The 20,889-nt window shown below is 36.1% G+C and overlaps 1 protein-coding gene across 1 annotated transcript in view; it reads left to right on the forward strand.

Moving 5' to 3' along the window:
* Positions 1–20,889, forward strand: part of LOC117996417 (uncharacterized) — a 29,951-nt gene that overhangs the window by 7,487 nt on the left and 1,575 nt on the right. Inside the window, exons 5-11 of the mRNA XM_069509634.1 lie at positions 552–678; positions 13,110–13,204; positions 14,150–14,330; positions 17,465–17,599; positions 18,555–18,654; positions 19,349–19,529; positions 20,479–20,605. Of these exons, the coding sequence (XP_069365735.1) occupies positions 552–678; positions 13,110–13,204; positions 14,150–14,330; positions 17,465–17,599; positions 18,555–18,654; positions 19,349–19,529; positions 20,479–20,605 (946 nt within the window). The remainder of the gene's footprint in view (positions 1–551; positions 679–13,109; positions 13,205–14,149; positions 14,331–17,464; positions 17,600–18,554; positions 18,655–19,348; positions 19,530–20,478; positions 20,606–20,889) is intronic.

Raw genomic sequence — 20,889 nt, forward strand, 5'->3', positions numbered from 1 at the left:
AAATCAAAGCGTGAAGTTCACCCGACTTCAATATACATACGCGTGTAGAAACAAAAATATTTTTTTTACTTTGTAGTGGTTTTGGAAGTCGGTTTTTTAATAATTTTTGACTCGAATTTTTTATTACTTTATTAAAAACTAGGATAAAAATAATGATGTAAACTGAAAAAACTAATTAAATCGATCAAATAATAATAAAAGTTATAAGCATTTAAATATTTCTGATTAGACAGAGATAGCAATATGGAATTATGACGTCATTTTGACAAATGCCATAGTAGCTTCGTGCGGTTTCATACAAATTTTCGTTTTGCGAGAAAGGGATAGAAGACCCTCCCACTTCAAAATTTAATTGCCTGTAACTTTGTAAATCTTTGTTGGATTTTAATATTTTTTTCAGCGTACGTAATTATTTTCATCCATAGATTAATTATTGGTTTCGCTACGCTCTTTTCATCCTAGTTTATAATAAAATAATAATATTTATCAAATTCAAGAGTAGTAAAATACCCAATTGGAAAAATGAAATATTTTTGTGTTTTGTTTGACAGGTGGTATACGTAGCACGTGATCCAAGAGACGTAGCCATCTCTTACTATAAATTTTATAAGTTTACGAGGATTATATCACCTGATAAAGATTTTGAGACCTTTTGGAAATTTTTCATCTCGAATAATAGTAAGATATATTTTCAGTAGATTATAAGTACATTATTCCCTTCTTGTATTCGTTCTTCATTTCTCAGCTTCGCCCGTTTAGGTTATAGGTTTTTAAGGCTCCCGTTGAAATTTCTCAATACCTATCTATCTATTACCTACATTTTCTTAGGAGGGTAGGTAGTACGTAACCTATACAGAAAACCTACATGAAAAATTTCAAGTTTCTAGCCCAGTGGTTTAGGTTTTCCGTTGTCTGTCAGTCAATTCCGGTGCTTTTTGTTACTTTTGATTTGATGATAATTATTATTAGCAAAATTAAAATTATCCTCAGAAGAAGATTTTTCATTGAAAGTTTAAACTAGGAATTTAGGTACCTATCTAGGTATAGAAATTAAAAAACTATGGTCACAACTCCAACTACAAATACTTAAGTATTAAGTATTTCTTTTTTACCTAGGTACCTACCTTCTTGATTTTGATAATGCTTAAATGAATGAACGAAGGAATGAACTCATTCATTTACGCATTATCAATATAAATGTCAATCTATGTATTGACGTGTCTTTTTAAATATTCATTTTTTTACTATAGTTCTCTGGTCTCCATACTTTGAACATGTACTTGAAGCCTGGGAGAAGCGAAATCATCCGAACATGTTATTCTTGTTCTATGAGGACATGGTTAAGGTAGGCAGAGATAATATTATTACTTACCTATGCTTTAAATTGTTCCTATTAAGGAAACTTGTGGAAACTCGATATACTTAATTGAATAGGCTACTTGACAATTTTTTTAAGTTGGTCTTAAATGGTTAATATTTGTCCTATTATATCAAAAAAATTAACACTATATTTTTTTGCGCCCTAAAAACCGTAAACCATATAACCACAGGGTTATACTGTTGTTTACAAATGCATGACGTCAGAGCACAGATAATCTATCGGCCAAACATGGCCGACAGTGTTTTCACCTGTCTAAGAAAAATATTTTTTTAAATTAAAGTTTTACGGTTTTTAGGGCGTAAAAAAATATAGTGTTAATTTTTTTGATATAATAGGACAAATATTAACCATTTAAGACCAACTTAAAAAAATTGTCAAGTAGCCTATTATTAGTGAATTTCAATATTCTACAAAATGGGTTTTTAATATTATACTTAGGTACCTACTTACTGAATAAGTACAATTAGATAAGTACGGGAATCTAATGTAAGTAAGTATGTCTAATTTAACAAACGAAATTGAATACCTACTTAAAATAGCTTTTGTGTCCATAAAATACAAGATTTTTTTATTGTTTGCTAATTCTTCAGGATTTGGTGGGAGCTGTACGACGTGTGGCGAATTTTTATGGAAAAACACTTTCAGAAGAACAAATAAACAGACTGGTTGACCACCTTGGTGTCGATAACTTTAAGAAAAACAAATCACTTAACATGGAGGATATGAAGGAACTTGGCATATATACGAACGATGGAGCTTTTATAAGAAAAGGTAAACCATATTAGACAAATAATTATACGTATCATAGATTAGGTTTACCAATACTTATGATCATCATCATCATCATCATGATCAACCCGCCATCGCTGCGCCGGCTCACTGCAGAGCACGGGTCTCTAGCCATATCATGCTGGCCATGTTCGGATTGGTAGACTTCACACACCTTTGAGAACATTATGAAGGCATGCAGGTTTCCTCACGATGTTTTCCTTCACCGTTAAAGGAAGTGATATTTAATTACTTACCTAAAACCAAAGATAATATATACAAGTAAGATCGCTAACGTCATACATTCATTTAAAGCTTGCGTAAAACTCCTTTAAGTCGCCGGTACCTTGTAGGTCAGCTCCTTATAGTGTGATGGCATTATTGTGCAAGCTAAAATGTGAGTTATCGAATTTATTTAGTGCCATCTATCGAACAGCTGATGAAACTCAATTTTATTTAGAGCCAACTCAAATTTTACTCAAATAATAAACGAAATCCAAAATCACAGGCAATCATCAAAGGGGCTGGTATCAAGCGTAGGTCAGCAGTTTGGCATCATCAAAAATCCAGGAGCAAGCACAAGTAATCGGGTTAGCAGAATTTCGGAGTTCATATAGCAGAAACAATTCACAAACGAAATAGGGAAAAGAAATAAAAGCACTCAGAAAATTGTAATACACCGTCAAATTCAACCGTCACCAATCCAAAGGCAAAATAATAATTTTATTTTCAAGTAACAAGTCATTTTGTTACGCCATCTACTGGAATTTTGTAATACTACTTCAGCTATCCAAAGCAAAATGCTATGGATATCGTAAAGTTCAATGAGTCAATAATTAAAATTAAGAATTAGCTTTTTCCGATGGTGATGTTGTGAAAATTTTGTATTTTGTTACTAAATATAAATAAATTTGATGAACCAGACAAGTAAAATATGATATTTCGTCAAATCCACAAAAAATATATTTCATACGAACCAAGTGACGCCATCTAGTAATAGTCTTGAACTAGTTACAATTTTAAATAGAGAGTGAGCGATCTGTACTTGTTTAATATATTATCTTTGCTAAAACGCACATAACTCCGAAAAGTTAGGGGTGCGTTCCCGGGATCGAACCCCCGACCTCCGATTAAAAGACGGACGTCCTAACCACTAGGCTACCACATCTTTCAATACTTATATTATTCTAATATTGTTTGTTACTATAGCTATAGGTACAAATAGGTACGGTTAAAGAACTTTATTCTCACTAAGAATTAAATTCACTTGCATGAGAAATTTAATTATTTAAGAAATAAACAGTAGGTATCTTATTCCCACATCAACTGCGACTAAGTATATACAAAACAAAGTGAGTAGAAATAAAATTATCGCAAAGTAAAGCGAGACGGTCGAGTGCGCGGCACAGGCAAAACACGGATTACTAGAGATGCTAGAGACTAGAAACGGCTTGGCGAAATTAAAATCTTATGGCTATATTTTTGATGGCGATAAGTATTATTTAAAACACGACTGGGTTAATAGTAAAAGATATTCTGACAGATTAATCAAAATAATTTTGAGTCTGCTGTAATACTTACTAAAATGACACGGAATAAAATTGTTACAGGTAAGTCAGGCGGGTGGCGAGATTACTTCGACGCAGAGATGACGGCTCAGGCCGACGAGTGGATCGCGGAACATCTACGCGATACTGACTTCCGTTTACCACATTAATTAAAATGTCAAAGTTTATTATACTATTTTTATTAAAGATAATTTTTGAAGTTACTTTTTCTGTTAATTCCTTTTACATATTCTTATGATGGGTTGTATTATTATTTCAATATGACACCAAGTCATTCATCTTCAGCATCATAAACCGATAGATGTCCACTGCTGGACACAGGTCTCTTGTAGGGACTTCTTCGCGTGTTTTTGCACGCATGGTTTTGCGCCGCCTGAATCCAGCGGCTCCCTGTGACTCGTCTGATGTCGTCCGTCCGCCTAGTGAGGGGTCTTCCAACGTTGCGCCTTTCAGTGCGAGGTCGATTTTTTCGAGGTTTCTGGACTGATTTGCAGTTTTTTTTTAGTCGACAGGGGAAGTTTTCTGGATCCAACTCCTCAATCCTGATGCTGTGGGTTACTGGCCGCCTAAGTTATTAAGATTCAGAATGTATTCATAGTGAAATAATATTGTAGGTACCAAGCAACGATTCCATACTTGGACTCCAAGTCCCAACTCCTCAATCCTGATGATGTAGGATACAGCACTCCTAAACTATAGTGATTCAGGAACTGTGGATGATGAAACATTATTTGAGGTACTAAGCATAGACTATATTCTTGAACTTCGGATCCCATCTCCTCAATCCTGATGCTGCAAGGTACTGAACTCCTAAGCCATGGGGATTCAGGAGTTTCTGATGGTGGATTGGTATTTTAGGTATCAAGCAAGCTGGCTTTATGATTACACTCCAAGTCCACTCGTCAAACCTGATGATGCAGGGTACAGCATTCCTTAACCATAGAGATAAAAATGCGTCTCTTACGACCCTGGTAGATAAGCCTACTGCAGATATTGCGGCTGCGAGCGATATATCTACCTAACTATAACTCATTCTTATCTTCAGAGTAGATAATAAAAATTATTATGGTAGGTATGTAGGTACATATACATAGTGCAGGGCCGGCTTAAGCACATTCGGCGCCGGGGTGCGAAAGTTAGTTCGCAATTTGATAAAACGAGCATGAATTTTTCTTTCGTCCTCCGACCCTCGGGCTTGCGGGGCCTTAGGTCCGTGGGCCCATGGCATTTTACCCGGCTTGTCACCCTACTGTTACGTCACTGGCTGTGCCCGCGACTCCGTTCGCGTGGTCTCAGCGTAGTAGCTGTACCTATCGAAATTTATGGCGGTCACCTTGCGCCCCCTAGGATTCTGCGCCCCGTTGAACCCCCAGGTAAAGACGGCCCTGGCATAGTGCAATATTTGGTTTAAGTATAAGCTTATTTTTATCTTATTGCGTGGAAGAATGAATTATACCTACCTACTTACTTTCATAAAACAACAGATAATTTAATTATTGTAGTACTTACTTACCTATTTCAAATAGGTGCCTATTACATACTTGAATCAAATAAAGATAATTTCAGCATAAAAACCGGCCAAGTGCGAGTCAGACTCGCGTACCGAGGGTTCCGTACTCGGGTATTTTTTTCGACATTTTGCACGACAAATCAAAAACTAGTATGCACAAAAACAAAAAAATCTGCTTAAGCCTATAGATATCATATTTTCATATGATACCCAACTTGGTATAGTTATCATACTTTGAAAATTGTTTTTTTTTGTGATGTAACCACAAACTCACGGTTTTCGGGCAAAGTGCGAGTCGGGCTTCGCTCCTTAGGGTTCCGTACATAAATTATGAACAGCATATTTTGGGTGTATGAAATATTTCATTTACAAGCTGGACATCGCAACAAATGAAAAACCCAAAAAATGTTCGTTTGTTTTGGCCACAGCGAACTATTTATGGTTCGTTGTTCAGTATATTTTATTAGGCTGGTACATACATGATGATACCGTATTCCTAACTATGTAGTTTTGAGATAGACTCCGTCACAAAAATGGTCTAAAACTGACAAATTCGATAATAATAATAATAATCTTTATTTTGATAAAAAAAAAATTACAAGGTATATATAAGTACATGACCCTGGTAGTAGCAATGCAAAGTTCCTGGCCCCCAAACTAGGATTCCCTGTGCTATGGGAAGCCAGTCTTTCGCCCGAATATAAATAGGTAGGTACAATTAATGTGAATAACTTACTTATAAATACCTACATAAACAGATTACAGTTAACAACTAAACATTAAAACAAATAAGTAGTTTTCTTATTAGATGTAGGTAGATATAAAAGAGAGACAAAAAAAAACATTAATAGTCGATATTCCTGGCCCCCGAACTAGGATTCCCTGAGCTACGGGAAGCCAGTTGAATATACTTAGTTGTACTTAGAGGATAACAATATAATTTAGTTAATCTAATTCAAAAGATTTCGTTCATTCCTTCATAGAAGTAGGTAGGTAGCTGTTGAAACTATAGTGCCAGAGGTGAGCGGAGTGACGACTCCACGCACACAAAGTAAATGTGGTAGTATATGCAAAACATTGAGATGCTGGTGGATTGTTTAAGTGTATTTAATTTATTATATTTTTCATTATTTACATTATTTTATTTAGATATGTTATATTCCTGTATAGGTATTGCTATGTATACATGCGTAATTTAGTTCCGTTTTATGTTTTGTTATGCCTTAAGATGTTTTCCGTTTCCTCGTAGGATTTTTGGAGGAGCCAATTAGATAATAGTTTGCGACATGTATATTTAGATTTGCGTAATAGATTGAGTTGTTTGTTAGCGATTGAGTAGAGAAAAGGTGCTGTGTAGCGAAAGAATCTCTGAGCAAATGAAGTTTTTGTTATTGGTTTTGGCCACAGTATTGTACGTTTAGTTGATTGATTATTTGAGTTTTTGTCTAAGTTGTATTTATGAAGTACTTCTGTGGTTTGGTGAAACTTTAGAATAGTTTGTAAATAGTATTGCTGTCTGATTGTCAATATATAGTTTTCCGTATGTAGTTTATAAGTTGAATATCTACGAGGCTTGCCGAATAAAACCTTTAGAGACGCTCTCTGTACACATTCCAATTCTTTCAGAATGGTTTTTGCTGCACCTCCCCACGAGGTTATACAGTATGTGAGAACAGAGTTACATAATGCGAAGTAGACCATTTTTAAAACACTCTTGTTCTTCAAGAATTTGAGCTTTTTGAAGATATGAAGCAGTTTTCGGACCTTACTTTTTAGGGCTTGAATATGATGTTTCCAGTTTAGCTTTTGATCAATATATACACCGAGGTACTTGATCGTCTGTACTTTTTCAACAAAGGGACAGGAGCAACCAACAGCTTCAATGTAACAAGTGGTGCTGTGAAGTCTAATATTGAAATTGTTGGGAGGTTCCGTTTTTTTAGATATATGAAAAGCTATAAATTTTGTTTTAGGTATATTTAATGTCATTAAATTTCTCTCGAGCCAGGTAGCTATGTTTTTAAGACCTATTTCTGTACTATTGTGAAGCTGCCCAGCTGTCTCCATTAAAAATAACAGCCGTGTCGTCTGCAAAGCTTACTATCCGAGCTGACGCTATTTCCATGTCACATAGATCATTGATATATGTTAAAAACAGCGTCGGCCCTAAGACACTGCCTTGTGGAATGCCGAACGTTATTCCACTCGGCAGACTTTGGACGTCATCGATTTTCACACATTGCTGACGTGCTGTTAGGTAGCTTTTAAACCAGGATAAAGGGACACCTTTAATTCCGTAAATTTCTAATTTTTTTAACAAGAGTGGTATCGACACAGTGTCAAACGCTTTTTGTAAATCTAGAAACGTGGCTAGGCATTTTTGACCGGTGTCTAGTTTTTCTGAGATGTAATTAGTCAAATTCCGTACAGCTTCTTCCGTGCTTTTGTTAGGACGAAAACCAAATTGGTTGGGAGAAAGAACTTTTTTATTTTCCAAGTAGCTCAGGAGTCTGGAATTTACCACTTTTTCCAATATTTTAGCCGAAGATGTCAATAATGATATGGGCCTATAATTCCCAATCACTTTAGGATCACCAGCCTTAAAAATGGGTATCACTTGGGCTATTTTAAATGGACTTGGAAAAACACCAGTTGCTAGACTAATATTAACTATATGGGCCAATGGTTTGGCTATAATAAGACTAATGTGCTTGAGTGTTTTGGGCGTTATTCCGTCCCAGCCTGGGGAATCAGCTTTCATTTCTTGGATTAATTTAATAATTTCCTGCTCATCTGTAGGCTTTAAAAAGATAGAACCATAATCATTTTGTGGACATAATGGGATGCTCTTAACTAATTCGTTTTCTGTTTTTCCAGAGTGATCTAAAATTGTTTTGGCCAAATTACCGCCAATTGTAGTAAAGAATTCATTTACGGAGTTAAGTGACGCTGTTTTATTTTTAGGATCTACTAGTTGAGAACTTTTTGATTTTGTTGGATTTAAATTACATATTGACTTTAAGGTGTCCCAAGTTTTTTTGGAGTTATTTAAATTTTTTTGTATATCATTTTCCTTATTCATATTCCGTAGATTCTGTAAAATAAAGTTACACGTATTTCTATATTTTAGGTATTTCGATTGTATTTCATTGTTGTTTGGATTTTTTTTAGCTATTTGGTGCAAGGCATCACGTTTTTTCATACACTTGAGTAGGCCAGGCGTGATCCAGTTTTTGAAATTAAGTTTTTTGTGCGGAAGTTTATGGACTTTTGTGCACTTATTAATATTTGCGGTTAGTGTATTTATATAATATTCAGTAGCTGAGTTTACATCAGTGTGTGAATAAGCCTCAGACCAATCAATTTCGTTAAGAAGTTTATTCAAGGAATCATAGTCAATCCGTGTAGTCATCTTATGTTTGGTATGTAATTTTTTAATGATCGAGTGGATTGAAATCATAGTTGTGTAGTGGTCTGTAACAGTAGTTTCACATACAACAGCACAAGCTCTTTGCCTAGTCTTAGTTAAGATATGGTCAAGGCAGTTGTCGCCATGTGTTGGGTAGACATATGCTGGATAGTATCCATACATAGTGCCTAAGTTTAGATATTCGTCGGAATTTTTGTCTGTGCTATTGTCTTTGATGTCTATATTTATGTCACCTATTACTACCGATGATTCTGTTTGTATGCTCTTGAAGATATTTTCCAAAGAGTTAAAGAATTTGTCACAATTTCGATAGCTAGGGGATCTGTATAGAGCTACAACTGTGAGATTAGTATTGACATTGAGCAGTATACATGTTGCATCCTCGAATTTAGGTTCATGAACGGTTACTTTTAAGTAACTTTTGTAGTATATGACAAGACCATCATTTTGGTTTTTATGTATAGTAGAGTACTTACAGTCGTAATTCGGTAGGGGGAAGAAAAAGGTTTTATCCTTTAACCAGCATTCGGACAGAATTATAATGTCTGGTTCAAAATTTAGCCTTGCTAATATAACCTTGAAATCGTCAAAGTTTTTGTTAATACTTCTAATGTTCTGAGCCAGAATAGTTTTTGACTTATTTTCAACTTCAAGAGAAGCCTTGCACTCCTCGAGGTTAGTATGACATATATGTTTAATTATTGTCGTTTCCTCTATATCATCAAGTGTTTGTTGAAAGTTAGCCATTCTAGATAATAAATGTAATAAAGAAATGTTGAAATGTAAAAACATGCAACAACTTACCCACCAGTATGAAAGAACAAAACCTCATATATTATTAATATAGGTGTTAAATTATAGTATGCTTAAAATAATACAGCTTTTTCCAACTCTTCGTGTGCTCTCTGGTTCTTATTTATTTCATTTTTTATATCCTCAAGTGTAGTTGCAATTGCGTTCATGCGGGTCTCTTGTTTTTGTTGCTGCAGTTGCATTTCACCCAAAATTTTCAAAACTGTGGACTGGAATGAGACAGCTTGCTGTTCAGTCTCTTGAAGTTTGCTTTTGAAAGTACTATATTTTGGCGATGGGTTCAGTTCGACAGTTGGTAAGTCATAGGAGGACAAGTCAGACTCCCCCGACTCCATTTCTGGGACACGAGTGCTATTTGCTATTAACTCACACTAACACTTGCAACCGATAAATATTAAATATGCGCTTTAACAAGTCGAGACGTCCGCACCGAGCGAGGTTCGGGCGAAAGGGGATGGCCCTCATATTTCTTTATTTTTAACATTAAAACAATAAAAAGTAATATGTTAATACAAGGCACTCTGGACACTAATACCCAATACCTAAAAACTTGCTGGCTCCTTTTTCATCTATGGAAAAATAATTTTATTAAATTTCTAATTCAGTATTCAGTTTTTGGGTCAATGTTCTACACCAAACTCCAAAATTTCAGGTTTGTACCTCATTTCGTCAATCTACGAGCTAGAGACCCGTTACACGCGGACAGACAGGCAGACAGACTAACAGACTGACAGACAGCAGAGTTACATTTTAATGACCTTTGGGTACGGAACCCTAAAAATAGCCTTCTTATATATTTGACAATCTTCGCAGGTAGTGTTAAAGCGAAAAACTTTGCCGAACAGTGTTCGTCATGGATAAAATAAAAATAAAAGATTTTCCTTACGATGTTGAAATAGTGGATCCTCAGGAAAACCAAGAGCTAACAGAATATTCTAAAGGTAATATCAGAATTTTATGATGATGATACAGTTGCGCATCGATGTCGAGCGATGCCGCCGCTCGTACCTATAGATATTTACGCTGTCCTACCCAAGTAGGTGTATATTTGTAAAGGTTGTCACAAAATTGGGACTTTTCCCCCGACTGGCCCCCCAGCGTTGCTTTGTACAAGTACATTCGTTGCGCAACTGATAGATCTGAAAACCCCCTGCAAGACACCCTTAAACTTTAAGGGTGTCTGGCAGGAGGTTACCATGATACTAAGTGTCTGGCAATGCATGACTAATACTACTCTGAAGAATATAACATATATATATATATATATATATATATATCAACGTCAAAAAATATAAAATCTAAATTTTATATATATTTTAATATATATATATAAAATTTAGATTTTATATTTTTTGATGCAAGATTTTTTAACCTTTATAACCTTCCTCTTCTTATTTTGCTTTATGGCTTTCAGTAGGCCTTTATTACCTGTTATCTCCCAAAGCCACCATGATCCAAACAAACATCCAAACAAACGTTCCTCTCAGTGTTGGGGACAATACGCAGAGAAACTTTCAGCTTTTATAAAATAACGAAGGTCTGGCACGCGCTGGCTCTCTCTGTATAAGAAAGCTGTATTCTGATTACTGATACTGCAAAAAACTTATTTTAACCTTTTGTGTGTAGATTTCAATTCAGACTTTATTCGCATTGGTCCGAAAAAATACTTCATGTTTAAAGCATATATGCCCGAAGCTGCAAATATTTACAACTTCCCACTCCGTTCTGACGACGCTTTCGTCGTTACGTACCCAAAGTCAGGTGAGTTAAAAAAATGTTTTAATAAGACATCATGCTTTTATATAAGACAGGATTTTGCTTAAAACCAATCTCAAACTGTAAGTGTAGAAATATTTAGAACATCAACCACATCAATTCATAGGTAGGTACCACAATATGTACTTCTTATTATTTTGCAGGAACAACTTTGACTCAGGAACTAGTGTGGTTATTATGCAACAATTTAGATTACGAGAAGGCTCAATCAATAAACATCACTGAAAGATTTCCATTTTTAGAGTAAGTGTTATCCTAAAAGATATGATATTCTATATTCTGTTTAGGGACACGAAATAATAGAGAAGTAAGGAACCACATGTCATTGGTCCCAGATAAACGTTCACGTTGCAACCACAAAATCACAATGTTAGGTTTAATAGTAGTGCGGATGTCGGTCGTATTTTAGTGCTTCTTACTTGTTATCAGCAAAGAGTATAATAATCACTACGTGGTTATCAGTTTTTGATTTTTGTCCATAGAGATAGTTTAGTTTAGATTAGTTGTTTAAATGTTTTATTATGCCAAAATTAATAAACCAAAGTGATGAAAGTTTTTTTGCAGAATATCGTCAATGATTGGTTTACAAAAACTCCCATTAACCGACGATCACAGAGACAAACTGAGAAGATCTCTATTCCTTATAACAGTTGAGGAATTGAAAGAAATACCTTCACCGAGATTTATCAAAAGCCATCTACCGCTTTCACTATTGCCACCGACGTTACTGGCCACTACAAAGGTTCGATAAAAGTTGTATCTTATTTTTTAATTTTATTTTATCGACTACTGAAAAGTGAACATTTTACAAGTAGGTACACCACAATTTTAGACCAAAGCACTAGATCAAAACTGAGACTGATGTTTGCAATTTGCAGCCCAAATAGACCGTAGTCTGTGCTAGGACTGACAAAGATCATCGACACATTACACGATTTGACCATCGATATAAATGACAAGATATGCCCAAGCAAACAAAATTTTTTACGGTTTTGGAACCAAATAAATCCGCGCCAGACTTTCGTTATTTTACAAAAGCTGCAAGTTTCTCTGCTTATTGTCTCAAACACTGGGAGGATCGTTTGTTTGGATAATTTTTGGCGATAGCAGGTAATACAGGCGTACTAAATCTTAGGTCAAGCATAAAGTCTATTTTTTATACATTATATCCTTAAAGTTTTAAGGGTGTCTGGCGGAGGGTTGCCACGACACTAAGTGTCTGGTAATGCATGACGTGATTTCTAATACTAAGTATTCTAAAGAAAATATAAAAATTAGACTTTATACTTTGACGTAAGATTTTTTACACCTTGCCACAATAATCCAAACAAACTTTCCTCGCAGTATTGGGGACAATAGGCAGAGAAAATTTCAGCTTTTATAAAATAACGAAGATCTGGCACGCGCTGGCTCTCTCTCTCTCTCTCTAATAAGTATATCATGCAAAAAGGACATAATTTGACGAACTTTGTATTTTTTTGACAGGTGGTATATGTTGCACGTGATCCAAGAGACGTCGCTTTTTCCTTCTATAAATTTCATAAGTTTATGAGGATGCTATCGCCTGATAAAGAATTTAAGATCTATTGGAATTATTTCATTTCTAATGATAGTAAGTTTTTTCAAAGATTATTAAATGAAGGCACATCACCAAAGTTAAGTACAGAAGTCAAGAAATAACTAAAAGTAAGCTTGTAATAATGATAAACCAGATAAGTCAGGATTACACACTTCAAATTATTAACCGAGCCTTCGTGGGCGCACTAGGAGACAACATGGACTACCGCCAACAACGATTAGGTACCTACGCATCTTGTTATGTTGTGTCCAACTATGATATTAATTTTGTTTTCTTGATTATAGTTGTGTGGTCTCCGTATTTTGGGCATGTTCTAGAAGCTTGGGAGAAGCGAAACCATCCAAACATGTTATTTTTATTCTATGAGGACATGATTAAGGTAGCTAGAAAATATATGCATTATGATATCTCATGAATTAAAACCGGTCATTTGCATGTAAGACAGTTTCTCTGTATCTCCTATGGTGTTGGACTTCCCCATACTGTCCCAATCAAAAAATAGCCGGTCAAGTGCGAGTCGGACTCGCACTCAAAGGGTTCCGTTCCGTACCATCGTACAATGTATACCTAACACTTTTATGTAGAAGACTGCAAGTTAATGCCGAAATGTGCCATCTATCTGTGATTCAGTAAATTAATTTTTTCGTGAACATATTATAATTTTTTTTGTGATGTAACCACAAATTAACGGCTTTCAGATGTTTCCTTTACTTGTGATATAAGACCTAACTACTTGCTAAATTTCATGATTCTAGGTCAACGGGGAGTATCCTGTAGGTTACTTGACAGTAGCGACAGACAGACAGACAACAAAGTAATCCTACAACTGTTCCGTTTTTCTTTTTGAGGTATGGAACCCTAAAAACACACTGTATCTATATTTAATATGCTATTAAAAACTGTTATGAGAAAATTAAAGCCTGAATGTAATGCACTGATCAGAAATAATAAATTATACCTACGTAGTAAAAAGTCAACCTAACTAAAGCGTAGGTACTTAGCAATAAAATCGGTACAAGCCACTTTTAGTATCTTTCTTATTTTTTTTCTCAGCTTTTTGTTTTTGTCCTTAACTTTATTTATTTATTATTTAATTAGAACGGCCATAAAGCCAATTACACTAATTAAACTACGAGTACAAACTAACATAAACATACTTACAAAAATTGTTAAAATTTATCTGTCGATGTTATGTCTGATGACTGTATTATGTCTGCATAAATAAATATTATAATTTTATATAGGTACTTACTTAAAAAGATGTAGGTACTAGGACCTATTACACAGAATACAAGGTGTCTTAAATTGTTCACAATTTCTTTAGGATTTGGCGGGAGCTATACGACGTGTGGCGAGTTTTTATGGCAAAGCACTTTCCGAAGAACAAATAAACAGACTGGTTGACCACCTTGATATTGACAACTTTAGGAAAAACAAATCAGTTAACATGCAGGAGTTGAAGGAACTTGGCATATTTACGAGTGATGGAGATTTTATAAGAAAAGGTGAAACTCATGAACGAAATGAATAAATTATAAGCGGCTACAGCAGGCAAATTTAGACGGATAAGTCGTGCGAAAGTACTCAGAACTAACAGCTTATAATATAAAGTACTAGCTGATGCCCGCGACTTCGTCCGCGTGGATTTAGGTTTTTAATAATCCTATGGGAACTTTTCAATTTTCTGAGATAAAAGTAGCCTATGTCCTTCCCCGGGATGCAAGCTATCTCGTCAAAATCGGTTGAACAGTTGAGCCGTGCAAAGCTAGCAGACAGACAGACAGACACACTTTCGCATTTATAATATTAGTATGGATTATAATAGTAACATGAAATTGTAATATAAAACATTTTCGAATACTTACTAATTTAAAATTATGTAAAACACTTTCGATAGCAATATTTTTGAAAATCTGATTGCAATGAGTTAGAGATTATTATTAATAATCTAAAATAATACGTCTGCTGTATGAATACTAAAAAAAGATTCCGACGAATTGAGAACCACCTCCTTTTTTTGAAGTCGATTAAAAATGACACGGAATAAAATTGTTACAGGTAAGTCAGGTGGGTGGCGAGATCACTTCGACGCAGAGATGACGGCTCAGGCGGACGAGTGGATCGCGGAACATCTACGTGATACTGACTTACGTTTCCCTCATTGTTAATTTTAATGTCAAAATAATGGTTATATTATTATTAATAAACATATAAAAAATTACATTTAAATTTTAAATGATGAGTCACTTCGTCTCCTCCTGTTCCTGCTTCGGGCTCCTGTGGTAAAAGCATCAGTTCCTCAGTTTGTTGAAAATACTATTTCAAAATTTAGTAGATACCTACAATAACTCCCGTCGTTCTGTTTGAAATTAATCCGTTAATCTTACAATCTTGCAGTTTTGTTTATTCGTTCCAAAATTTACTTATTATCTAAGATGTTCTCTACTTTGGAAAAATACTTTATTGGACAGTTTGGATACTTTTGTAAAAAAAATGCTCGCACTAGTATTCAAAGTTGTCCAATAAGTAATCAGGGATGGTCCCAGGCTTCTCTTCCAATCTGGTATGGAGGCCTGGCAATTCGTAAAAGTTCAAGTGTTTCGCTGCCAGCATTTCTTGCCTCTATTTACAGTACACACACTCTCTGTGGTAAGATTATATCCACTTCTCTATAGGATCCATCGAGGTGTCTTGCTTAGTAGAGGCAAGAAATGAATGGTCCGAACTTAGTCCCAGTTAAGTGCGGGTTTCTCTTATTTCACAGCGAGAATATTAATAAAATCGTGTACCTATCTCAAAAACTTAATTGTGTTAGTCTACACTCTACACCCTAAAGAACCTCGTCATAAGTATGAAACTGTCCAGCAATTTCCATTACAGTCCTCGTGGAAATTACTGGCGTGCGGCCAGTAAAGACCCAATAACAATAACAGTTTTCTGTAATGAAATCATTCGTTCAGTAAAGTAGCCGATTCCGAGCAAGCGGGAGAAAAATATAATATTATTTTCTTTTCGAATCTCGTTGAGAATAAACATGAGATAACCAAGGTGATAACCAAATAAAGATAAAAAACCGGTCAAGTGCGAGTCCGAATTCCGCACCATCGTACAACAAATATCTAACAATTTTAGATTTTTAAAGAATATTAGCCATGTTAAATGACTAATATTCCCCTTCCCTCTCCAACTAAGCGTCAGGCTTGTGCTAGGAGTAGGCACGACAATAGTGCAACGGGCGGGGTTTGAACCGTCGACCTTTCGGTTTTCAGTCCACTCCTTTACCAGTTGAGCTATTGAGGCTTCATCTTCATTTTGCTTGTGGTGTTACCACAAATTCAGGGTTTTTGGATTTTTTTCCTTTCCATTGCCACGTGCCATTTCATGATTCTAGGTCAACGGGTTTTGACAAACACGACTGACAGGCAACGAAATGAGAATAAGATTCAACGAGATGATGAATAAGAGTGGCAACTCAAGGAGCGTTCTGCACCCGTGCCCGCTGTGATTGCGGGACAGCTATTTTATTTCTATACTCACGAGAGTCGAGACCGCTTGTTTGTGCGGGAACCGCAACCGCCGCGGTTGCGACCATCATCCGCAAACTTGGCGGGCGATGATCACAAGACCCGCGGTTATTTAAGGCTGCAAAGAATTACTTAACTTCGCCCGCCGACCGATAGCAGACCTTGCGGGTGACGCCCGAAAAACTCGCGGGCGACCGCGGCCCGCGCGATTCCTCAAGTTGCCCGTTGGTGCAGCGGAACCCGCAAACAACCGCGCACTCCGCGGGAATAAACCGCGTCGAAATACATGTCCATGTATTTCGTGTTCGTAGTAGGTATTGTGTGATGAGTATTGCGATCCCGCAACCACGGCGCGCGCGAGTTAAAACCGCTCCGTGAGTTCCCACTCTTAGGGTTTCTTTTTTCTCCGGAGATACGGAACCCTAAAAACAGTACGATACATAAATTAAAGGTAGGTATTATAGGTACCAACTTAACGTTCCAAATCCACACATCGTGCACATTACAAATTTTTTGGTAGTTTTAATAAAACTGTGGTTCAGTAAAGTTGTATTGAAAAAAAATTGTTTTGTTTGACGATGGATGAAAAACAAAATATTAAAGACTTTCCTTACAACATTGAAGAGCTGGATACACAGGAAAACGAAGAGTTGAATGGCTACATAAGAGGTAATTTAATACAACAAACTAGATTACAATATAGGATCTATGATTTTAAGAGCCGTGATAGCCTAGTGGTTAACCACTAGACGTCGGCCTCAGAATTCGACTTATTCGGAAGGTTGGGGGTTCGATCCTAGGCACGTACCTCTAACTTTTCGGGATTATGAGTATAAAATCAAATCTTTATTATATACTAGATGATGTCCTCGACTTCGTCCGCGTGGATTTAGGTTTTTAAAAATCCTGCGGGAACTCTTCAATTTTCCGGGATAAAAAATAGCCTATGTCCTTCCCCGGGATGTAAGCTATCTGTGTACCAAAATTCGTCAAAATCGGTTGCATGGTTGATCCGTGAAAAGCTACCAGACAGACAGACAGACGGGCAGACAGACACTTTCGCATTTATAATATTAGTATGAAAAATGAATCTAATAATAATCCTTTATACGTAGGTTACAAGGAAGAGTTTCTCCGGGTTGGTCCGAAAAAATACTTCTTGCAGAAAGGATATTTGTCGATAGCCGCAAATATTTACAACTTTCCTCTGAGATCAGATGATACTTTTATCATTACGTATCCCAAATCAGGTAATCAGAATTTTATAATTATTAATCTCATCAGTTTACGAGGAGTTTATTTCGTAGTGGCTCCAAACAAACGTACCTAATTACATAGTTCTCATTTGGATATCTAAATATATAAAAGGAAAAGGTGACTGACTGACTGACTGACTGACTGACTGACTGACTGACTGATCTATCAACGCACAGCTCAAACTACTGAACGGATCTGGCTGAAATTTGAAATATATAAAAGGAAAAGGTGACTGACTGACTGACTGATCTATCAACGCACAGCTCAAACTACTGAACGGATCGGGCTGAAATTTGGCATGCAGATAACTATTATGGCATCTGCTAAGAAAGGATTTTTGAAAATTCAACCCCTAAGGGTGTGAAATAGGGGTTTGAAATTTGTGTTGTCCACGTGGACGGAGTCGCGAGCATAAGCTACTTAACCAATAAAATTTAATGAAATTTTAGAGACATGTTCTAGAAATTGATATTGGTTTCTGTGGTTTTCCAGGTTTCTGAAAAATCCGTATTAGTTTTAAAGTTACGCGGGGTCAAATATTTACATAAGTAACAAAACTTTAAGCGCGTGTTACTTTGAAACTATAGTAGGCATAATATATTATTTAACGGAAATTGCGCTTGAATTAGGTAGCTACACCAATCGACTATGGAGATGGATCATCTATAGCAGAAAATCGGGGATTATCATGGGATTATTCTAATACTAGATGATGCCCGCGACTTCGTCCGCGTGGATTTAGGTATTGAAAAATCCTGTGGGCCCTCTTCAATTTTCTGGGATAAAAAGTAGCCTATGTCCTTCCCCGGGATGCAAGCTATCTCTGTACAAAATTTCGTCAAAATCGGTTAAACGGTTGCGCCGTGAAAAGCTAGCAGACAGACAGGCAGACACACTTTCGCATTTATAATATTATTGTATGGATTACTTATTATTGTTATTTTTCAGGAACAACTTTGTGTCAAGAATTAGTATGGTTGATATGCAACAATTTAGATTACGAGAAAGCTGCAGCAACAATTCTAAATAAAAGATTTCCATTTTTAGAGTGAGTTACCCTTAAAACATCAATTAGATAAACATACAATACTCTTAGCTAAAAAGCCGTTAACTGCAAAAAAATGTTTTTGGGTATAGCCAAAAATGTGGGAATTTACAAAAACTAAAGTTTCTAAAAAATAATGCTTTAACGTAGGACCAATATTTTTTGAAAATTTCCCACGTTTTGTGGCAAGTTAAAGGATGGCAATAAAAAATTACCGTTTCCTAAAACATATACTAACTTCAACTTCTATCGGTTGATGACGATGATGATGATGAATTAACATTTGGTATAATATAAATGCCTGAAGCTGTAATACCCTAGTGGTTAGGACATCCGCCTTCTAATCGGATGATCTAATGATCAAACCATCACCGGCTCACTACAGAGCACGGGTCTCCTCTCAGGGTTTTGGCCATAGTCTACCACGCTGGCCATGGGCGGATTGGTAGACTTCACACACCTTTGAGAACACTATGGAGAACTCTCAGGCATGCAGGTTTCTTCACGATGTTTTCCTTCACCGTTAAAGCAAAGGGATATTTAATTAATTAAAACGCACATAACTCCGAAAAGTTAGAGGTGCGTTCCCGGAATCAAACGCCCGACCTCCAATTAGAAGGCGGACGTCCTAACCACTAGGCTATCACAGTTTAACTAAAGAATGCACCCTAATAAATAATAATTTAATCATTGGTAGAGTATCTGCATTAGTTCCTGCAGATAAACTGAATTTAACGGGAAGTCAGAGAGACGAGATGAAAAAACACCTACTGTCGGCCGCTACCGTTGAAGAAATAAGAGAAATGCCTTCACCGAGATTGGTCAAAAGTCATATGCCGCTGTCACTATTACCACCATCGCTATTGGACATTGCAAAGGTCATAAGTTTAAGCACCTTATTCCATTGATAAATATTATGAATGTCAATATACTATTACAGTAGGTACGCGGCCGAAAGTGATGAACTTCGGCCTTTAGAATGACATTTCATCTTTGTAGAGCGTTGTCTCTGCCATTCATACCCATATGACGTTTTGTCGGTCTCAACGACCGAGACAGTGCTCTACAAATCTGCTATCAATCTGCGATCAATAAATATAAATTTTCCTCGTGAAATGTTCTGAATGATAATAAAACCCGTATTGAATTATTGTACTGCGACATAGAGGCACATACCTAGGCACCTACCATTTTTTTTAGCGAAAACAAACCTGAAAAGGATTGAAAATGTATGACGTACTTATTTAAAGGGTTAAAACTCTACTTTTTACTAAGCTGTTGCACTGATCACCATCGTTTGCTGTTACCCGTTGAGGAGTTCCAGTCTCCAACTCCAAAATGATCCATTATATCTAAACCCATCTTCACTAAATTTACACGAGACCTACCTGACATTAAGTAAAAGGAAGAATTGTCAAACATTAATTTGACGGAGTTAAGTATGGAGTAACATCGACAAAAGTGATCATTCCCTATCCCGAATGATCGTTTAAAAAGCTTAAAACTACTTAAAAGTTTAAAAGTTTAAGGGTGTCTGGCAGGGGGTTGTCACGATACTAAGTGTTTGGCAATGCATAACGTGATTTCTAATACTATTCCGAAGTAAATATTTAAAAAATAGACTTTATACCTTGACGTAAGAATTTTTGACACCTTTATTACCTACCTGTTGTCTCCCAAAGCCACCATGATCCAAACTTCATAGCCGCTGATCGTTCCTCCCTGTATTGGGGACAATACGCAGAAAACTTTCAGCTTTTATAAAATAACGAAGGTCTGACACGCGGTGGCTTTTAGTCCACTACTTATTTAAATTAATTTTCACAGGTGGTATATATGATACGAGATCCAAGAGACATCGCCGTTTCTTACTACCATCATCTTCAGTTGATGAAGATGATGAAACCAAATAACAAATTCAAGCCGTTTTGGAATAACTTCATATCTGATAATAGTAAGTAATGGGTCACTAGATGATGCCAGAAACCCCGCGAGAGAAGAAATCCAAGAGATACCAAGTGGGGTATCATATGAAAGGGCTTTACCTGTGCATTCTAAAACAGACTTTTATTTATTTTTATGCATAATAGTTTTTTATTTATCGTGCAAAATCGAAAATATACAACTGTAGTACGGAAACCTCGGTGCGCGAGTCTGACTCGCACTTGGCCGGTTTTATTAATGGGAAGACCTGGTTTTAATATTATTATTAATATAACAAGAGTTTTATGAAATGTT

The sequence above is a fragment of the Maniola hyperantus genome, chromosome 3 (genome assembly GCF_902806685.2).
Source record: "Maniola hyperantus chromosome 3, iAphHyp1.2, whole genome shotgun sequence".
Lineage (NCBI taxonomy): Eukaryota > Metazoa > Arthropoda > Insecta > Lepidoptera > Nymphalidae > Maniola > Maniola hyperantus.